General features: G+C 41.5%; 1 protein-coding gene across 2 annotated transcripts in view; it reads right to left on the minus strand.

Moving 5' to 3' along the window:
* The window catches only part of prdm5 (PR domain containing 5), a 33,753-nt gene that overhangs the window by 5,675 nt on the left and 12,311 nt on the right, over window positions 1–15,767 (minus strand). For both annotated transcript variants that reach the window (XM_061078688.1, XM_061078687.1), the window contains exons 11-13: window positions 13,514–13,674; window positions 10,512–10,605; window positions 954–1,039 (exon numbers count right to left, since the gene is read on the minus strand). In XM_061078688.1, the coding sequence (XP_060934671.1) occupies window positions 954–1,039; window positions 10,512–10,605; window positions 13,514–13,674 (341 nt within the window). The remainder of the gene's footprint in view (window positions 1–953; window positions 1,040–10,511; window positions 10,606–13,513; window positions 13,675–15,767) is intronic.

The following is a 15,767-nucleotide window of genomic DNA, read 5'->3' on the forward strand; positions in this document are numbered from 1 at the left end:
TATCTGCCGGTGTTGTGACTTGTGGTAAAAACCTACAGGCGCATCCATCTCAAATTGTCTGTACATTAACAGTGAGCTGCAGCCAAACGGCAGTGACATCATCTGGCTCTGCTGTTTGTAACTGTTCAGTCCATATTTCAGGGTGTTGTGAGTGAAGGCAGATCCGGGAACATTAGGAACATAACATCAGTCAGTTTAATCTGCAGGTCACTCGGAAATTATACCTGTCTGTTTCCACTGAGAGACGTCAACCTGGGCAGGAAACCTTTGTTATCAACACAGTGTAACAGCAGAGCGCTGGGCTCTGGACAACATTAAGAGAGGACAAATCTTTGAAACTAACAGTGCTGTAAGGCCGCGGCTGTCAAAGTCAGAGCTGCAGAAATTGATGATGGAAATCTATGATGAAATATATTTTAAGTCTCATTTATCAAAAGTGACAGTAACATGCACGTCCAGATGCTCAAAGAGAGCTCATGTAAAGTGTGTCTTTAGCGGAAAACATCAATGGGTCCAGAAGTGACACAGCATCCCAACACAGGATATGACCTCATTAGAAACGTACTTTTCTCCACCCTGAACGCTGACTCACTTTACATTTAAAGTTTAAGGCCATGTCAGCAATGCCACACAGTCAACAGTTGACTATGGAGTCAGCTGTTCTGCTTGTAAGGAAATCAAACTGGGACCGTGAGAAGCCAGCAAAGTTTGACTGAAATTAATCTGGTTTCTCTTCAGTCCTTATCTACGTGATCTCTGCGTTTTGTGTCAGCAGGTTTTTACAAGACTGATGAAAGAATCTCCAGGAGAGGGGATGATGGGCAGGGAGGGTCACAGATGTTAGAACCAGACGAGACAAGATCATTTTATGGTTAGATGTGAGAATGCTTAATGTGTCCTCATTAAGACGTTAAGACATTATTAACGATTGCATAAAAATGATTCAAACTTACACGAGTGTGTGTGCGGATGTGCATCTTCAGACCATCGTTCTTGCTGAATGCCTTGTCACAGTAAGGGCACTGGTACGGACGCTCACCTGGGGAACAATAAACATGAGCGCACATGAGACCACACCATCAACATGTAAATGGGACCATACAGGTTGAAACCTAGAGTTGTATCTTAAGAAGGTTTCAGACATGAACTCCAGAAAATGTCTACACAATAAGGTCCAGACTTTTTCCACAGGTTGGCTTTCACACATGAACCATGCAGAAGGAAAATCTCTACTCAGATGGGTTCAGATCAAATCAGGGTGTTCAGGTGAGGGGGGGTGCAGCAGGTGTAGCCAGGTGGTAACGTACTAATCAGACGGCACAGATCACATGTTTTTCATCTTCATTTCAGCCCTACAGGGTTTTTTTCCTGAGAAATTTACAAAAATTATGCAATGTTAAAAAAAGCAATAGAAGATTCATTTATTGACACAAATTTCGATGAGTTCTTCCTTGGCCCACCCTCCACCAAATTTGGTGCAAATCAGTTAAGTTTGTTGGTAAAATTCCGGCAGATAATTAAACAATCCAACAAACATATTCTGGTAAAACCTTCACCTCCCTGATAATACCAAATATGGACACTTGTGCTGAAAAGTCTTGGGTGCCTCACAGATGTATAAGGTGGATGTGCTGCTAAGGAACCTGTGTCCTGTCCCTCTCTGTAAACTGCTCTTCTATGATGTGGATGTGACCTGACTACTGTTAGACCTGGTATCATTCACTCAGGACCCGTCATCCCCGATGCACGCTGACTTTCCACTTCAGATGTTGGCTACAATTCGCGGCCCGATATCTGAGCTACAACTGGCCGACAGTTTAGGAGCACATCAGAGGCGAAGCGGCATATCCCAGTTGGATCAAAAGCAGTCCAGCAAAACTCCTGCAGTTCCTATCTGAGGACACATCTCTTGATGACGAAGAGGAAGTGACAGGCTGTCAGTCAACCGGTCCGCTGACACATGGATCTGTTTACCGCGGCCTGATCCACGAGCCAGATAGGAGAACCACAGTTGATTACTTATCTATAGAAGAGATATGAGGTAACCTATATAAGAGCAATGCAATTATAGCTATAGACGGGAAAATGCAGTATGAAAAAAAAACCTCTGGATTCAATAATTGTGCAATTTATTTCAAAGCTGTGCCATTAATCAGGAATCTAATCCAAACTAAGTATGTTTCCTGTGTCTGGAAGAGTAAAAATAAAGCAGGAAATCAAATGATATTAGGTATTAGTCTCCTATGAATTCATAAATACAGTATGCCTGCAAGTGCACACAGTCAAATTTAATGAAACACTGCCATAAATGGATACCTACAGCTAGACATTTGTGTCTATCACTTCAGTGCAGCGATCTACTTTTGCATCTGCGTCTCGGTAACATAATCTCTCTTTAGAGCTAATTGCTGAACAGGCAAGCGAGTCATTTTATTGATAGGGGAGATGTTTTGCCCCTTTAAGTAATAAGGTTAATTAGCTGTGTTTCCTTGGGATTCAAAATGCAAAGACGCTTATTAAATCAGAAAAACCATCCTGGGAATATGTGAGAGGAGTAATATCATCGCACGGCTATAAACACGACTGTGCTGGAGGAACATTTCTCGTTTGATTGAACAGTGAAGATGTAAAGGCATGATTGAGGTGTTAAGTTAACACTCAAAGGCCACTTTTACATATATGATTAAAAGTTATGTGTGAAAACTAATGTTCAGGGACATCAAGACATTTCTCTTGGCAGAAAATACTGCTTTTCATTGTAGTGTGTGATATTTTAATACTGATACTGTTTCAATTCCTGATTGACCCAACTTGTGAGATCATATCTCCTTTTTTTTTTGTTCACTTGACCCGTACTCCCTATTTTTTTGATCATATCCCATAAAGCCTGTGTCTTTCAACAGAAAAGCTTTATGATGTTTCAGACACAAAAGTAGGGGGTCAAAACCCACCATATAACAGAGTGCTATGACACAGAGTATTAAAATGTGTAACCTCAGGTTGGTGTAGGAAGGGTTATAATAACGTGACAATGTGCACTGATTACACATACTGAAACATGCATGAGGCCAGCTCTATCCCACAATCCCCTTCTGTGCAGCTTCAGCCCCTGGGAGGCCTTTGTTGACAAACAGGAAAAATCTGAATCCCAGATGTGTTTTGAAACGGAGAAGAGCAAGTCCTGTGTCTTATGTAGCATATGTGGTATCAGGTTAAGGCCCAGCGTTAGCCTTGGGGAGTCCTGGAGAAGGCATTAGTGGGCTAATAGCACCAGAGCAAAGTGTGCCAGCGTACTTCTGTGGCTTGGATCACATCCCTCCCAGGAGCTGGCTATTGTCAGTGGATACACAGCGCAGACAACCACACCCTGCTAACAAAAGGGCCAGCGTAATAAGTGCAAGCCAATTCACCTACTTAACCTATACACTGGAAATGTGTAGCCCATCTGGAAAATGCAAACAGAGAAAATTATGGTATTCGATATTTTAAAAGAGGTCATGTATAAATACGAGGATTTATAGTTCCTACTCCGAGCTGCTTTTCCACTGGTCCAACCTGCTGGGGATATAACAAGAGCAACTCAATCCCTCAGCAAATCAGGAAATAAACAAATGCTACTTAGAAAAACCTAAGTAGTAACAGTCCTGCAGCACTGCCCTGTGTTATTGGCGCTAGAGACCTGGTGTCTGTTCTGCTGAGTGTTACTGTAACTGGAAACCCTCCACTTATTCTCCAGATTGAGCCAGATTGTTTGGGGATTATGAGGGGTGGCTGCAGCACTGAGCCAGGGCTTTATGTGTGTGGAGATGGTAACTGATTTAGCATGTGCTGAAACAGTACACCATCTCTTTGACCCCGGGTTTCTCCCCCGCCCCCCCGCTGTGGCCCTCACACTTCTTGTCTGCTAATCGATCCGTTTGGCACCCCTTGTGTGTTGTATGTGTGCGCACGGCCGTGTGTCTGGTCAGCAGATGGTCGGCTTTGTCGCTTTTTTGCCTGCCGCATGGCATTTGTGTTATGGAGAATGCTTTGTAGCTTTGGGGCTCTGGTCTGAAAGACATTAGTGTGGTCCATCAGAAATTAATTCCTGGCCTCCTCCAGTGCAGCCAGACAGTGGCCGTCCACTCTGTGCCCTGTGCCACATGCCGACAGGGGCCACAGAGGTAATGTGATATTAGCGTGTTGGAGATGATAAGAGATTGTCTTTGATGAGCTGTAGGAACGCCCAACAACTTTTACACTTGACCTTTCCGTTATGGCCAGGGTCTCACTCGATTTCTCCACTTCCTCAAACAATTCTCCGAAACTCGCCTGTGTGAAGGCGCCTGCACCTGACAAGTCCGTGCCCGAGCCCTACCACACAGGCAGCAGATCTAAACCTGACACATGTCTCAGTGCACAATCCTCAATTTAAGTGAAGCATCTGCACCGCACCCAAAAAAAAGAGTTAAAGTTACGACAGCGCGGCACTATTCATCACAGGGACAAGAATTCAGTACACGCTGATTTAAATTTATGTGATTGTAACCATGACCACAGTCGAGACAAACAAAATTGAAGCTTTGTAAAACATCCAAAATAAGACTGTGTATAATTATCTCAACAAATGACACCATGATCTTTTAAGCTTTTGTTCTTGAAAAGTAGGGATTATTACGAGCCGATTATCAATAATCGTCTCATTGAAAGTCATGTTTTGACAAAGATCGGTGCCAGAGGGCAAAATGAGGTGAAGCAATTCAGTGTTAAGTACACAACAAAAAATGCACCTTGACTTGAAGTTTGCCAGCATGGTCATTAAACTCAGTGATTAAGTGATTAAGTTAGATTGTCCAGTAAACTGTGTTTAAGCATTGATGTGGCCATGATTTACTGATGTTAAAAAGCTTCACATCTATTTACAGAACCTCTCCTCACGTTGCTTCTCTGAGGCCTGCATCTGCATTACTACACAGACTTTGTGGTCAATGGTGTCGGGCTCCTTCTGTGGTGCCTTCTCAGACCAGTACACTAAAGGAGCATGCCGCTAACACCCATAGTATAATTCCCTCTCTGGCTTTCTATGGAGTTTATAAAGAATGAAATAAATCATTCTGAACATTATCTCAGCTTGAGAACTACACAGATTTATTATCAGAGTGGGGGCAATACGTTTGAAAGAGAGTGGCATTCATTTCGAAGGGAGGGTTTGCTGAAAGACATAATTGAGTTACATTACGGGAAATGTAGGATCCAGAAAATGGGACAGATATGTACTGAGCTCTGGATAATATCCGGACTGTCAGAATGCACATGTCAGAGTGAGAGGCTCCAGACTTTCTCTAGAGTTTCTCAAGCCAGCTCCCTAATAAAAACTGGATAATATGTGAATGACCCAATTTGAGAACACAGCAGGAGAAATCCTCCACAGGATCCAGCACAAGCAAGTGGGCATGTTGATGACATGTTATAGATATTAAAATGAAAGAAACTAAAGCATACAAATTTCTCAGAATGAAAAGGCAGCACCCTCCAAGTGGAAGACGAAGATGTAAGCAGAAGCTGGTGATGAGGGCTGACACCAGTGTCGATGTGTGTAAATAAAAACAAGAAATCTCCGCAGCAGAATTTATAGGTGATGTCCTGCATGCTGTGGCACCCCTCACCTGAAACATCCAAAACTTAGCAGTAGCAGGCTTTTCATCTCAATGTGCCAATCTCTAAAAATCTATATCACAGTACTGGACGGAAGCACAACATTTTCTTTTTCTGAATTGCTGGAAATGTGTTTAAATTCAGATGGTAACTTTGTTCAGTGTTTTGTGGACTTGATCTATACTTGAGACAATAAGTATATATTAGAGCTGTCAAACGATTAAAATATTTAATCGCGATTAATCGCATTTTGTCATAGTTAACTCGCGATTAATCGCAAATTTGTATCTATTCTGAATGTTCCTTCATTTATTATTTTTCCATAATTCTACTTTCGTTTTAATGCTCTTATCAACATGGAAAAGTGGATTGGCTTGCTTTATGCAAATGTTTTATATTATTGAAAAACAACATTGCCAAACAGGGCGGTACAAAATAAAATTATAAAGTGCACATTTCAGGTAAACAAGGACTCAGCCTATAGTGCAGTTAAACCATGGCTTAATATTTTCTTTTTTTCAAGTTTGCTGTGAACATAGCAATCAGTCCTCTTATTTCAGAAACAATGAACCATAACAGTTAGGTTACCAATAAAAGGTAAGCCTACTACTTCTTTGCTTTAAGCTAGCTACTCAAACAGACAAGCAACAAAATAACAACCAAACAAAATACACAGGTGTCGGCCTACTTTGAAATAAATGAAACACAGAACTTTGTAGGGCTATTTGAGTCCTCCCCTTATTTGTGGAAAATGTATGAAATAACAAGTACCCTATTTTTAAATAAATAAAAACATATAGCTGCAGCATAATAGTGTAACGGACTGGGTTTATGTTTATGTTTGGTTTTGACGTATGCTCAGTAAAACACTGTTGAAGGAGCGCTCTGATGTCTGATGGTCACTGAAGGGGTCTGGGTGGGACATGTGACTGTTTGGACCAATAGGATGGGGGGATCGGGGTTCAATGAGGAAGTGAAGTGTTGATGTCTGCGAGTGACGGAGTAACAGCGAGAGGTGCACATGTTCGTGTAGAGGAAAATACCAGTTACTAAACCACGAAAAAGTTCCGTGTCCTGTGGGACGCTACAATAGCTTTAAAATATATATGTTAGGTGGCGAGATATTAAAACAAAAAGCGAGAGCAGGTCAGACTGGAGGCGAACACAGATACTGAAGCTGCAGCTCTGCTTTAACTCGAGTTAAAAAAATTGACGGCGTTAAAATGGGTTTGCGTTAACGCCGTTAATAACGCGTTAAACTGACAGCCCTAGTATATATACATTAGACTCTCCAAATTCAGTTTTATATGTATTTATTCCTACAGTGACCCTATACAACAGTGTTTATATTTTTAGGTAATCTTCAAGTTATTCAGATTTATTGCTTTCTGTGTTTCTCTCAACCCGTTTATGTCAGAGTCTCTCAGATAATGCTGATGTCTTGAATAAATCCCATCTCAGACAGCTGTTGCAGCTTTTTGTTTCATTCTGGCTCTGCCTGCCAAATTTGCAGCTTTTCTCTCCTGCTTATGGAATTATTGTGAAGAACTTTATGACAAATGTCCCATTGTTGACTACTGAACATGTGCAAACACACTGGAGGCCCAGTGCCTTGTCAGCATGTGGAAAACGTCTAAATGTTGAGGCTTGAATCAGTATCTAACCTAAACACAAAATTAGCATTGAGGGTTAAAATGCCACACCAATTTGTTGTAGCTTAGCTCGTGGGCTTGCGCTTTTCATCGTGCCCAAACATGACATGTACTATGATGTCAGCATGACAGGGACGCACTGGATTCTGTCAACATTTCCCTTGGCCCAAATAACTCTCATGACCCCACTATGATTATTTACCACATCGTGGCAGGCAGGGTGGGAAAAAGTGCTCTCATTGAGCTCTGATGTGGAGGAGGACACATTTGCTCCATCGCGGGGCCAAAAAGAACAATTTAGAAAATGATAGAAACATCCATCATGAATACTGAGCTCCACAACGACTTCGACATCCTCATCCAAGTTTTTGACAGCTCACATTTTATGGGTCGACAGTGAACTCATAACGGCTGCTCTCGGAGAAGACGCCTCCCTCTGAGGCGCTACAACTAATTTGTTGAAGCTCAACATGATGTTGTAACGAAATTAAATTGGAAAATAAATCCTAGCCAAATATACAGTACATATATTACCAGCTGCTTAAAGTTAATGCTTTCTCTTCAATCAATTTCACACTTTAGCCTTTTTCTCTCATAATTACCCACAGTGTTCAATGGTAAGATGATCGGGGACGAAAATCTCCAAGGAATTCTTACAAAGTCCCGTGTGTGTAGCAGGTAAATAATCAATGCTGACTTGTTCCTGTGAAGCAGGAAGACAAACAAGATCAAGCGTCCAGTCTGCCAGCCCGAGAAGCCGTCCATTTAAAGCTCCTCACCTCAGCTGGTGGCCTTTGGTCCTCAAACCTGTTCCTCATATTATTTTATGATTCACAAACTCCACATTGATCAGACACACATCCACAGACGAGTTATATGACAAGATCTGTGTGCCCACAAAATTACTCTTCCCTGTTTGAGTACAAGATGAGTCTTGTCAGGATTGTCGCTCAGAGAAAGACTCACACTGCTCAGCAAAGATTATTTTTTCCTCTCACACAAAAACACAACAAACAAAAAAAGCCCAGTCTATAGAACGAGGGGACAGATTTACAGCCAGTCAGGGTCAAGGGTCATCCGGCTGGATGCTTTCTTGGAGTGGTCTTTTCTCTCTTTGCTCCTTTCTTTCTTTGAGGTGTCCCCTCGGCTCCCACCCCTCCCCCAGCATTCCTCTCTTTTGTTTATTCTATATAAATACAATCAGACTGGGCCGCGGCCCACACTGCTATACGTCCTCCCTTTCTGTCGGTTTGTCCCTCACACACACACATGTACGAAAACACACATATACACATCTCGTGTACACATGGACACACAGGACGCTGTTGACAAAGTGTGGTGGGCTCCTCACACTCCTCAATGGACCATTGTCCCGCAATCGCCCAAAAGCACACACACACATTTCGACACACTAATCTACACCTACGTTTGAGAGGCTAAAAATATGATTTAAGCTGAAGCTGATTTTAATTTGATAAATGAAACTGTGGGGCACTAATGAAGCTGACTGAGGCATGAGGGTAAATGATTTGTTCATCAAGTCAGCCATTTTGATACCAATGCTCCAACTGGATGACATTGGTGGATCAGAAAACATGAGACGGACATCACCACGTGTATCTGTTGCCAGAAAACCACAGGAGGAAACTGACAGTGAATCTAAAAAAAACACCAAGGCAAAGAGAGAAGACAACGCAAATGATAACAAGGCAAGAAAAGAGAGATGAAGTGGGACTGAGGGAAACGAGGAGACAACTAAGAGCAGGCAGAGAGACAGAGAGAAAGAAAGGAGTGATTGAACATGTTTAGAGGCCAAGAAGTGTGTGTGTGACCGTGCCAGGGCTCTGCACCAGTCTGTTGGTAAGGAAACACACAGGAATGTGTAGCTTTCTAGTTTAAGGCAGTTTAATGAACATTCAGAGCTCTATTTTTGTGGCTGTGCAAAGAGTGGTTGATGTAGAGTTGCAACATGTTGGGATTAAACGTTAGAATATTATTCCTCTGTTCGTTTGAGATAAGTCAGTGAGAAGGTGGGAGAGGAGGAGGAGGTGTAGGTTTGTTTCAGCATCACTCTACTGATCAAGCTTTAAAGGAATAGTTGGTCATTTTGCTTAGTAGGTTTATTCGGTTGTTAAATAATTGGGCCAATATCTGACATTTTGTTCAGCTGTTTTGTGTCTCGTTTGTGGTTTCTACAGTGTCTGTCCTAAACCTGCCTGTTTGGAACTATCTGTATGGCCTGTGGTGATGCTGGTTGCAGCTTCCTTAGTGAAACTGTAACAGTGACCTGCAGTAATTGAGCCGTGGCGAGTAAAGACCAGCTGCAGGACTCAGTCCACAGAACCCTGAAGCTGCAGAACCGGTGCTACACACAGAGCTTTTCACCCGTTTATTCAGAGTTCAGTGTAGCTCGACTCAGTACCCTGAACTCCGAACTGGAGAACGAGCTGTCGTTGCCGTTGTCTTGAACGCAATGTTGTCGTGATTGACAACATCACTGTAAATGAGTATCAGCTTCTACTGCTACTGAGCGCTGGCCGACTGTTTATTAAAGGTTATTAGTATAGATAAACTACTCTCGAGATATACAAGCCTCAGACAGACAGACAAAGATTTGTGGAATTAGTAGATAATTATTAAATAACTGTATCTGTTTGCACTGCACCTCATCTTTGTTCATTTTCATTAATTTTTGACAGCTGTATGTCTCTGTATGAATCTCTGCATGGCTCGTGTTCAGTAACATCTAATCTCAAAGCGGGAGAAAAAACAGCCTGGTATTATTTTCGATTCAAATAACAGAATTATAGAACACAACATACAGCGGCCGTTTCTCTTCTTTTAGAAAAAATCCTCACATCCCCTTGGATTAACACTGTGGCCAGTGACTCAACAGACCTCCAGTTATCCACTTTGGTTGTTAATAAAAATGCTTCATAACCGCTCCTCTGCCAACGTTATCAAACCCACACCATTTTAGATAAATGGTTTGACCGACTAGTTTCAGGACAGATGGAAATTGGTCTGAATGGGAGGAGGGGCCAGACCCATCTGTGAGAGCGAATTAATATGAGCCCTCTAATTGGTCTGGATTCCAGGCTAAGACACACATTCTCCTTCTTTTGTTTTAAAGGTATTCTTGCAACAGTAATATCGTACTTTTTACCAGCGCAAGTAAAAACATAAAAAAAAATACTTATTACCAATTTGATTGGGACCACTAACCTGTATGGCTTCGGATGTGGACCCTTAGCGTGCCATTGCTGGCAAACTTTTGTCCACAGTACGGGCAAATCTTCTCCTTCTCCCCTGTGTGTGTCTGGGTAGGAGAAATTAAAAAAATGACATATGGATGATGTTAGGAAGAACATTTCTAACATTCATCCTGATTTCAACAATATAAAGTAAAATGTGATCGACAATGATAGCTGGAACTCCATGTCAGGACATGTGCTCATCAGAAAGTCGATCAGAAATGGAAAATTGAGCTTCATCATTCTGTCTATTCAAAGAACCATTCATACAAACGTAATCAGATTTTGGTTCCTTTTTTGTTCCAGCTCCAGATTCCACATTCCACTTTAAATGCCCTATTTAGTGCATTCTCTTAACAGCACTCTCTGGTTGGGTAAAGAATAAACAACATTTCATCCTCCCTATAATGCACCACAAATTAGTGGTAAAAGGAGATGCACATGTTGACATGACAGTGGATCCGCTGAGCTGCCATGGAGGAACGATCAAAGAACACAGATGATGCAGGTCCAAAACCCCGGGGAGTAAAGGCCAGGGTGCACACATGCACACATCCCCTCATGTGCAGAGCACCCCCACCTCTCTCTTCCATTTCCCTCTCTCTCTCCTTGTTGAAAAGTTCGGTCTGAATTCCACCTCCTGGCCCGTTGTAAATTCCCGAAAATAATCGTGAGTATGAAAGGCTCAAACTCAGAGCGACAGTTTCAACAGCAGTACAACAATACAGGAACACCTCCTCGCTGGGCCCCCATCCTTCCCTCCATCACCCCACTGTGTCCCTCTGACACCTCGGGTGTTTCGTTACAAAGGCTCCGTCCACACACACAAACTCTCTCTCTCTCTCTCTCTCTCTCTCTCACACACACACACACACGCAAACACACACAGAGTAGGCAATCATGCACAAACAAAATCCACTTATGTGAGCACATATGTCTCAGACAGAGCAGAATTTCATTAGTTATTTGTACTACCTGCTTGTGTCCTACCTTCATAAACACACAGACACGGGGGGACGCTATCGTTTTTTTTACGGGAACATCACGTTTCAAATGATCATGTGTGAAATGTATTGGCAGTTGTATGTAATTACAAAAAAAGTTTTATGCTATAATAAAGTGTGTGACTGCGACTAGTTAAATCCTACCCTGTAATTTTCAGTCATTGTGAATTATTTTAGTTCAACTGAATCTCGTACAATGTGCAAAACATACAATGCATGCACATACATGCTAACACACGCCCTCTTATATAGCACAAATCCAAACTCATGCAGGAGAAAGCATTTGCTGTAACACAAGAGTGCTCCGTGAATATCTCTGTTCTGGTCAGATACTGTATGTGCAGCATTACCTTTCTTTTACACAAGCAACTGCTGTCGCAATGCAGATATAATGAAAAACACAGATAAAAGATCGATTCGGGTTTGGCTTGAAAAGGAAAGAAGATGATTCCTCAGAAGAAAAGTGTAAATTTAGCAAGACATTCAAGGTCGTCATCATCCACAATGAAATCTTCTTTGGGGTTTTTCTTATAAAACATCCTGGTTCTGGGGAGATAAGTGCACTCTTTTGAACCCTCATAAGAAAATCTGAGAGTTCTTTCCATTTGCTCGTGCAGGCGCAGTGGCCACATCTGCTTCAGAAAGAGACATTGTTATTCAAAAGAGGATCTGAAATGAATCAGTTTTTTGTGCATCAATAGATTGTCTTTAAGTGATTCTTAAAGCAAACCTTCTTTGGTTCCAGCTTTGTCAAATGTGAGAATTTGGTGCTTTTCTTTGTCATTATTCACCATAAAGTGGATTTCCTTGTATTTTGAACTTTTGGTTTGATAAAATAATATATAATGAAAAGGACATAAGACTGAAAAAATTATTCCATTATGAAAATAATAATTTAAGCCCTATGCTTAAGTGTCATTATATACTTCTAATAGTAATGGAGGTGAGTTTGTAAATTGGATCAGTCTCGTTTTCATGATACTGTATTAAAAAGTTTTGATTTTATTGCCGCACATGGTGCAGAGAGATTTATGAACATAAACAGAAATGGATTTGATATTTGTCTACTTGTGATTGATTTGAGGTGAAGTTAGCAGAGACAGTTGCACAGTATCACTGTGTCCATTAAATAAGACTTCAACAACAGTATGGCCACAAGCAGGGTTACTCTGAACATGTTAACACAGTCAGCAAGTTGTCGTCTCCTCTGCATCTTGACTTTGATCAAGACCAGATCTCTCAGCAGCCTCCAGACCCCATAAGCAGAGAGACGGTTCAACGTGACTGTCTTCAGCCCTACTGTTCTGAAACTTTCTTTTGGCCTGTGCCAAGAAGCTGTTTGGTTTCAATCTTGATCCATAACCACACCGGACGTTGTCAGATTTTGGGCTCATAATCTGCAGCGAGATCTGTTTGGGGCTTTGAAACCCTGCGGAGCTAATGGACTAACTGCCATTTCTAATCAACATAGGAATTGATTTGCAAACCTTCAAGTGCTGCAACGGTCAAGGTGGATGTCTCCACCAGGTTTGACAATCCAAGATATTAGCTACATCACTTTCATGAGACGAGGAATACAACTGAATATGAAAAAATGAAAACAAGTCAGAAAAGTAGATATTCAGGCTGTCATTTCTTCTCTTTCAGAGCAGAAGATTGATGATGGGAAATACTGCAGTTAAGTGGAATGTTCATATTACATGTTTCTTTAACTAATAATGCAGAGGAAGAACTCTTACAACTCTTGATAAGTATCTGAAGTCACATGCAGAACTTCAACACAACTTTGTGAATCAAGATAATTTCTGCAGAGTTTCAAAGGTTATTTTGCAATCGTTCTGTCTACATTCCAAATGACCACAACAACAATTTAGCTTGAACTCATTTTCAGGAGAAAAATGACAGCCTGAGCAGACGTGCAATCTCTGTCTATGATTGAGGTCGTCTGCTCCAAGTTATTTTCCTTCACCTTCTTGTGGCTCTTGAGGACCGACGGAGTGACAAAGGCCTTCTCGCACAGGTCGCACTTATACTTCTTGTGGCCGTCGTGCACCACCTGGATGTGCACGTTGAGCGTGTCCTTCCTCTTGAAGGTCGCATCGCACTGGTCACACTTGAATGTCCTTTCACCTGCAGCAAGAGCAAGAGCCATTTCCAGTTATCCATTGTTGTGCCTCTAACCACAGTCATCATGCACAGCAAGAGGGGAACCCACTTTCAAAGGGGGCGATTGTGTGGGCAGGAAAACTAAAAAGAGGGATGAATCATTGCACCAGGCGACTCCGAACAACGGTCTTTAGAAAGGTCTGGTCAACAAAAGTCGCCTGTTGTTGTGTATCTGTAGCTGAACCCTTCTACAGACGTCCCTGCCATGTTTCTTCTCTACAATAAACTGTGTGTAGGGTTTAGCGTTTACAGACAAAAATATGTCCTATTTTTTTAATAGCGGCCCTGAAAGGAACGGAAACACCAGACAGACAGTACTCAGACAGTAAGTTAGGACAGAGTGAAGCCTGATGTTCCTTCACGCCTCTGCTCTCTGCCTCTGCACAACAGCCTCTATTGTTGAAGAGTGTTGCTTCCATTATAGGGAGATTATTCCATTTCCACAGAGTAGTTGGGACAGACTGTGTGAATGTTGGTGGGAGCGAGTGGCGACGAGGCTGGCGCTCACTCTCATGTTACCAAGGCCGATGATGGTCAGCTCAATTAATTTAACAGCGGTGAAAGCTAAGGTCCATTGTGTTTTTAATCAAATCTAAACATTGACTTGATGATAATTTAATGTCAATGACGCCCTCACATAAAGATTTCATTGTCACTTGGAACAGGCCTTCAGTCTGTTTTTTAACACACCCACACAGAGACAGGATTTTTCTCAAGGTCTTATAATAGCTAGGCGTCCCCAGCTGACATTCAATCTTACATAAATGTGCTGTGCATTCACTGAGCCTCATGCAAGAACCATACAAATCAACAGATTTATTTATACATGGAGTGTATGTACAATGTAGGAGTGAGTTAAGGCAATTTTTCAATTTTCTACTATTTTGAATTTTCTTAAACCAAGTTCAGGATCAGTCCAGACCTATGAGTGATGTACAGGAATAAAAGAGGTGAAGAAATAATCATAATGTCTAAATATGAACATTTTGATACATTACTTTCGACTGTTGACTAAAGTAAAACTTTACACAATTTAAATAGCCAGATTGACAATTTGTCTCTTCATGGCTACTCAGAGGCTGATGACCACATCTCACAAACCTTTGACGTTCATAAGGTCATAATCATTTTGGACACATTTTTGAGAGTTTGGGGAACATGACTTGGAACATGTACAAACAATCCTCAAATAAAAAAGAGGGATTGAAGATAAGAATTCCGAAACGGTCTTTCATTAGGCCGTCTGACTTCTGATTTGATTTCACCTGAACATTCCTCAACAGCTGTGGTGGATTTTCTCATGGCGGGCGGATCACTAGAGAGTTAACATGCTGCCCTAACATTAACTCACAATGACAGACACACTTATTCAATGGCATGTCTATTTTCTCACCTGCAGTACAGTGAAATCACACACTTGATCCTCCCGCCCCACATACTGTCTAGAACTTGATACATAATACAAGTCCCGGTATTATATGGCGTGCCTCCTGAGACAGCGGCAGGAAATGCCTTGAGCGGTACAATCTCTTTGTTATCTGGCTCAATCTGAGGACCAGTCCTGCAGAGCTCGACTGCAGCTCAACTTTCCAAGGAGACGCTCTCTGTCAGACTAGAGCACCCAGGACGACTGGACAACCTGAACACTCTGTAACGTCTCCTTGGTGAGATGTTTGATAGATTTATGATGTTTATTGTTGACGGAAATATCCAAAGGGTAAGGATGAATTGAAGGCCAATAAGAACATAGTACATTATTATTCCCTAAAGAAGACGTCATGGTCATAGACACCTCTTTATAGATATCAAGTATGAAGGACAGAAAGACATAAGTAGTGGTGATGGTCCCACCACTTGAACCATTTAGACTTCAACTTTAACCCGTCTACCTAATTAAATTAGGATTAAAATAAATGTAGAAAATTAATAAATTAATTTATTAATAAATAAATGCATTTAGAAATAAATAAGTGTACAGCTACAGGGATTTATATTTTTAATAATTATTTCAAGATCAAAGATTAAATCAAGATGTTATAATTCTAGATGAACAAAGT

This window comes from Limanda limanda, chromosome 9, assembly GCF_963576545.1.
Source record: "Limanda limanda chromosome 9, fLimLim1.1, whole genome shotgun sequence".
NCBI classification, from domain to species: Eukaryota; Metazoa; Chordata; class Actinopteri; order Pleuronectiformes; family Pleuronectidae; genus Limanda; species Limanda limanda.